A 6,454-nucleotide genomic window follows, 5' to 3' on the forward strand; every position below is an offset into this window, starting at 1 on the left:
TATGTATAGGGATTGTTGCACCTTTATCTTTTACATTGACTTCACTCAAGCTCTACAGGTGCAACCCATTCAATACTATGAATTCATAAAATAACAGTGTTGAAATGCTCGTGTTTGTGTGTTTTTAAAAGGTCAGCATGGGGACACATCGAGCCGCAGTGTGGGCACAAACACAGCAACCTGAACTCTGAAGCTGCGCACAAATTAAAGCCATCTCTCGGTCAAGCAAGAGACTCACAGTAGAAAGTAATTGGTGCCTCACAGCAGGATGCCAGACACAAACATTAATAAACAACAACTCTTACTTCTTAACTTGTTAGTCGGCGACATTTTAAAGAAGAACAGCAACATATCTCTGTGTGGACGCACAGCGAGGGTACGTGAGAGCGAATAAAACAACGCTGGTGATGTTTAATCACCTCTGCCACATTAAGATGTGATTTCAAGCAACGAAAGAACGGATGGAGATCAAAAAGTGATATTTTAAATCCAGAACATCTGCTTTGCACGCCTGCATCGCCTTCTCATTTGTCAGGAAGGAAAACAAAGCTGCTTTAGTTGGATGTGTTAAACGGCCCCCTGCCCCCCTTGGGGACGGGGACACAGGGGCAGACCACCAACGCTTTTTTGGCCACCATGCTGCGCTGACGCGGACAAACAAAAGCACAAAGCTGCAGCGGGGACCCTTTGTAGCTCGACTTTAATGTGCCCCGCCTCTTTCTCCTGGAAGCGGAGCAGCTACTGTAAAGACTGCAGAGCACAAGCGTGCAGGAGAAATGATCGCTCCTCTGTCCCGACGCTAACCAAACTGCTAGGGTTTGCATTTTTTAAAATTATTTGAGCACAAAACAAACAATTTTGAAATGCCTGCTGAGTATTTTACAAATGATCCCTTCAGCCATCTCTGTGCAGAACAACAACTTTAAACTCGTTTAACTTACATCAACTTTTAACCTTGTTTTTATGTGCACCATCAACTCCAGTAAACTGAGATGAAAACCTGCAAAAATACCTTAAATGATATATACAATGCAAAAATTCCTTTCAAGCATTCTTCAGGATTTAAGCCTTTAATGGTGCTCTTTCAACAAAGTCATCTCATTGCATCTTTGCAGTAATTTAACAGTCAGTATTTATTGAGACTATTTCTGCTAGATTTGGAAGAAAGTTTAGTTAATGTCACATTCTTCTAGTTCAACATGAAGCATTGACTGAGTTTCTCAGCACAGTGTTAATCTCAGAGTTAGCTTCAAGGATAGCTCATGATGAAGCTTCACCAGTCCCACAGTTTTGCTTTGTGGACAATAAAAAGCCTACGTAAGACCTGCCTTGATGTATGCTCAATCATCCAGGTAAGTAAATTATCTGGACATCCAGATGAATAGAATCAACTTTTGGGATTTACATAAAAGCACATGATGTAAGTCCGATGTGTCATGTGTTGGGTACAGACAGATTCTTGAGGGACGATTGTTGTGTGGAGCTGATCGATGTTCTGTTAGCTGCCCTGCAGGTGTAAATGCTGCGGCTCAAATATTGCTGATAAGTTTTTAATTAATCTCTCAGATTCACAGACTAGATATTAAATGTAAAGATGAACGATTCCTGTAATTTTCATTCAGGCTGACTGGTTGGTCTGTGGTCGTGGTTGAACCACGAGCTCGGGGAAACCCGTGTGCTCATCCATCTCTCTGGTGAACTCCAGGTCTACCGCTTCACCAATGACCACCTCAGCTGTGGTGAACACCTCCAGATCTCCCAGCACGTGACCTCCCACTGTCTTGCCCTCAAAGTCTGAGAGGCTGATGTGGATGTGGGCGTCTGGGTTAAGAGTGCCCACCAGGGAGACGATCTCAAAGGGCCCACTGAGGTGCACCACCTGAAGGAAAAGTTTAAAAGCTGACATCATGACGAGCCCACGTGTCTCAGAGCTCTATAAATACAACCCAACACGCTGCCTCGACTACCTCGTTTGTTTTTGTTGCCGTGGCATTCGCCAGCCGCAGCGTCGCCTTGGTGAGGCTGCCAACACACGTGACTATGAACGGCGCTTGGAGACGCTTCTCCTCCACGAAAGCCTGCAGAGTTCCCAGCAGCTCCTGACCCGGGCGGACCCTGATCGCATGGACCTGGAGGGCCGATCCTGCTCCTGCTGAACTCTGGGAGATAAAGACAGAATTATTCCTGTGGTTTTCGTCTTCCTTCATTTAAAGAAAAGGGGAATTAATTTATTAGGTCTTTTCTCATGTCCCGTTTTATTTATGTTCTACAACTCAAACTCAGACTTCAAATAAATGAATAAAAAATTGATAAAAAACAAAACAAAACAAAACAACAACAACAACAACAACAACAACAACAACAGAATTGTGCGTTATTCCAGAGTGGACAAAAATATCTCTTTTGTTGGTCTGTGTGTGAGTGTGTGTGTGTGTGTGGTCCATTCAGATCTTTAACAGGATCAGTGTGCTTATCCAAACACCAGGCTGACCTCTGACCTCTGCGGGGGTGAAAGAGGGCGTCACGTGCAGCCAACATTAATGGAGCAGCTTTACAAAGAGCCTTTTTTAAGAAAACAGTCAGAGGAGGTGGAGCACACATCACATTACTTTACGTTTATTTACCCGACATGTTGACGAGCCAGACAGCGAAGCTTTAACGGAAGGTCGGATTTGATTTTGTTTTAAGAGCAGGAGAAACTCCAGTTTGAGGACAAGCTGCTGTAAAATGTTGAAGCCACTCAGTCAACTGAAATGTCAGTATTTATGTGGGAAGTGACAGCAGCTTTACATTTTATAGTATTTATTTTAGCCTTTTCAACATTTATCATGCTACTCTTATTAGCAGACTACAAAACTGGGTCTGCATCACTGGCACTGCTCTCAAATGGTTTTCTTCATACTTCTCAAACAGATATTTCAGAATTCATATGAATCGATGTATATTGTCATCTGCACCTCTCGTATGTGGAGTGCCCCAGGGCTCAATCCATCCACCAGTTCTGTTTCTTTATAAATGTTGCACATGTACGTTCATGAAAACAGAACAACATCACTTAGAAACAAATATGCGATTAAAAAGACAAAACAAATCATGAGTAAAATGTCAGGTATATGTATGGTTGGTTTTTTTTAAATGCACATTTTCCTAAAGCTAACCTTTGTTGTCTCAGTGTCTCTGTGGCGTCTCTTTCAGGGGAAGGAAAACGTTCTTATCAACTGTCATTAGATTGTTAAATGTATACACGTGAATCACTTTTCCACTTATTTTCTGCCTTTTCAATTTTAGTTAAACTTTTTTCATTACGTTTTGGAGCATCATCGTCCACTTGATGCTCTAAAGCTGAGTCAAGCCCCACAAACTCCCATGTTAAAATGTCCAACTTTACAGTAGCAATAAACACGTTTACAGCACGCTATAAAATTCTACTTTGGCCTCTGTGGACGGTTTCCTCCTTCACAAAATTTTTATGGGAGTTTTTCTTTTTTAATAACTCATCAATCAGAATACTGCTTAAGGATTTTGTAAGTTAAGGGCATGGCTAGAATGGGTTAGATTTGAACCTTACAAAAACCCTACCAGTTCAATGGTAACCTGGTGGTTGATAAAAGGTTAAAGTCCAGCAGGGAGTTGCTGTATTGCAGTTTACAGATATCGACTATTACATATCTGTTGGCTTTTAACCAGGCGTGTGCTGAAACTTATTAATTACATATTTTATCTTAAGTAAACAATGGCTGACTTATTAGTAATAACATTTTTCCACATATTTGTGCAGCACTTTGTCTGGTTATTTGTGCTTTATAAATAAACTTGAGTTTCGTGGGCATAAATACATTTTGAACAAAACAAAGACGTGATATGTTGCTAAATATAATGTTGATGCAGTGAACCGTTTACCCCAGAAAGAAAACACTAAATATTCAGATAACTCGTGTCCAGTATCTCCACACACGCACAAGAGATTTAACCCCAGTTGTTTCAGAATACAAAAATAAGTAAAAACTAAGATAAATCCACCCTGAAAGAAGAGTAGAAATCATGCTCTGACTGTAAATGTAAAAATAAATTACAATGTGGCGTTCAATCAAACTATGGTCTTGGCTTGCCCATGTGTCCTGTCCCTGAACACAAATCTGCAGATTAAAAACACTCTAATAAACTGCTTTCAGACTGTTATGTGTATTTATCTGAATTACCTTTTCACTCTTCTTTTTTTCCTCTGTTTTGAATTTTAACAAAATGTTTTAGTTTTTTTTTTTTTTACTGAAAAATCTAATTTTTACGTGACGCTCCAAAACTGAGCCAATCCCAGCCTCCCATGTTCAAATGTCCAACATTACAGTAGCAATAAACATGTTTACAGCCTGATATAAATTCTACTTTTGCCTCTATGAAAAGTCTCCTTCATACACTTTTTACTGGAAGTTTATTTATTTATTTTTATTCGAATAATGGTAAGGCTTAAAGTTCACCTGTCTCACTAATCGTATCACTGAACTGGACTTTTCCACCATGTTTGTGGTTTTTGTGCCTTTTTAAAACAAATTTAATGAAACTGTCTGAAATTGGAGTTTTTATTACTTAGAACCTATGAACATGTGTGCTGCACAAACACAGCTGATAACTTACCAAATGGTCAATTAGCTAGGGTGTAGCTGATAATTTAACACTCAACCATCTCACATTACTTCAGTCACCTCTGGCTCACAAACGACTGTGGGTGACTGACGTCACGGTGGCTTCTTCCATTTTGATGTAAAGTCGGTAAAACTTTGGCATCACTTTATATGTGGTTTTGCAGCAGAGATCAATGACAGGATCTTCACATGTGGTAAGCAGTTAAAAAACAAAACAAAAAAAACAGACCCTGTACGCAGACTTAATATTTTATGGTTTCAAGTTGCCGGTCCTAAATTTGGAATCACTAATGTCAGCGGTGTGACATCTATGACAGGGGTAAGAAACATACCAGTGATTCACAGGTTGTGATTTTCCTCTTACCCAACTTCTGGGTAACATTTGGTTTTAAAACTTTAGTTCTCAGAAGGCTACAAAGCAGAACTGGCCTCAGCAGCGTGCTGATAAACTGATTCTGGCACAGGAGAGGAAAGCCTCACAGAAACGAGGAAACTTCTTCCATTCACAGAAACAAAAGCAAAAAGCTAATTCTACCCGTAGTCAGATTTAGAGCTGAACAGCTGCCTCTTTTAGAACAATTTAAAACAATTTTTAAAATAAATGTTATAAAATTCTTAAAATAAAAACACAATAAAAACAAATGAAATTACTATTATAGCAATGTCCTACTACTTACTTAAATTGTATTTATATAGCACCAAATCAAAAGAATAATTGCCTCAAGGCGATTTATAGTGAGTATGATCCTTTATATACATTAATTTTACATTTGTTTGAAATGGTGACAATGTTGAGCGACGCACTCACATTTGCTGCAATTTTGCAAGCCGCTTTGCAACACACCGCCATCCCAGCATCTCCATTCGTGCAGGTAGACAGAAAAATCTTTTGACAACAGTGGTCTCTTGACTGAACTCATATCTTTTCTCGGAGTACCAAACAGCCAGGAGAGTCAGCAGTCATAAAGCCAGGTTATAAATATCATCAAATACCTTGATAATAGTGAGGCAGAGTATGTTCTGATAAAGTTTCACTTGGTTGTTCACAAACAAAAAAAGACCAACAGGGTCTGGTTTTTATACCTTAGGACTATGACTGTGGCTGGCAGGGCTCATCAGAGGGTCATGAGAAGTTTTTAGGCTGAGCTGAATGTCTGCAGCTGCTGTGTGAGCCACAAAATAACGTAGACAAGTATCTTTTCTTTTACAAAATAAGGAGCTGGTGTAATTTTATGTTTTTAACTTTATATTTTTGGAGGAAGACAGAAACAAACCTGTCGGGGACATTTAAAGAAATTCACATGTATCTGCAGCTTTAAAAGGAACCAAAGGTGATGAAGTAGAAGAAACTTACCATTCTGCACTGCGCTGAGGATCCTGAGGGACTAAAGTTCAGGTAAACATTTAAAGCCACACACACGCAGGGCCATTACGCTGTGGACTGAACTGAGCATGCTCAGCAGCCAGAGAAACCTTCCAAACGTCTCACTTCCTGCTGAGTGTGGAGTTAGGGTTTTATTTTTCTTGTCTTTGACCGCCACCTGCTGGAGAATATGAAGCTCTGCATGGTGAAAATAATAACGGTGATGCAAATGAAATGAGAGAAGCTAAAAGAACAAAAATAAACAGATAAATAAATGCACACAATAAAAGAGAAACCCCAATTCTGAACTCAAAATATAAGATATAAGCGAGGTCTTATTACGAGGTCTATGCCAAAACTTTCCCAAGTTGTATTTAAATTGTAAAAAGTATTGGTAAGTACCAAAAAAGATTTTATATTTCTCTAATGGTTAATTCACCAGTACGCAAAA

At 39.5% G+C, this 6,454-nt stretch overlaps 1 protein-coding gene across 1 annotated transcript; it reads right to left on the bottom strand.

The window, feature by feature from the left end:
• Positions 1 to 1,054: 1,054 nt before the first annotated feature.
• On the bottom strand, positions 1,055 to 6,107 carry LOC106456206 (bifunctional protein GlmU-like). Its single transcript, XM_013910766.1, has 3 exons — positions 5,995 to 6,107; positions 1,968 to 2,159; positions 1,055 to 1,879 (listed from the first exon to the last, which is right to left on the bottom strand). Exons 1-3 carry the CDS (start codon positions 5,995 to 5,997, stop codon positions 1,619 to 1,621), a joined length of 456 nt encoding a protein of 151 aa, XP_013766220.1. The 5' UTR covers positions 5,998 to 6,107; the 3' UTR covers positions 1,055 to 1,618.
• Between the last annotated feature and the right edge of the window lie 347 nt (positions 6,108 to 6,454).

The sequence above is a fragment of the Pundamilia nyererei genome, unplaced genomic scaffold (genome assembly GCF_000239375.1).
Source record: "Pundamilia nyererei isolate P.nyererei 1_Seehausen unplaced genomic scaffold, PunNye1.0 scaffold00048, whole genome shotgun sequence".
Taxonomy (NCBI): Eukaryota; Metazoa; Chordata; class Actinopteri; order Cichliformes; family Cichlidae; genus Pundamilia; species Pundamilia nyererei.

What these genes read in the sequence shown, in the direction of transcription:
- LOC106456206 (XM_013910766.1), bottom strand. An exon ending in CGGCAACAAAAACAAACGAG is followed by an intron (nt 1,880 to 1,967) that starts GTAGTCGAGGCA and finishes CTTTTCCTTCAG; the next exon opens with GTGGTGCACCTCAGTGGGCC.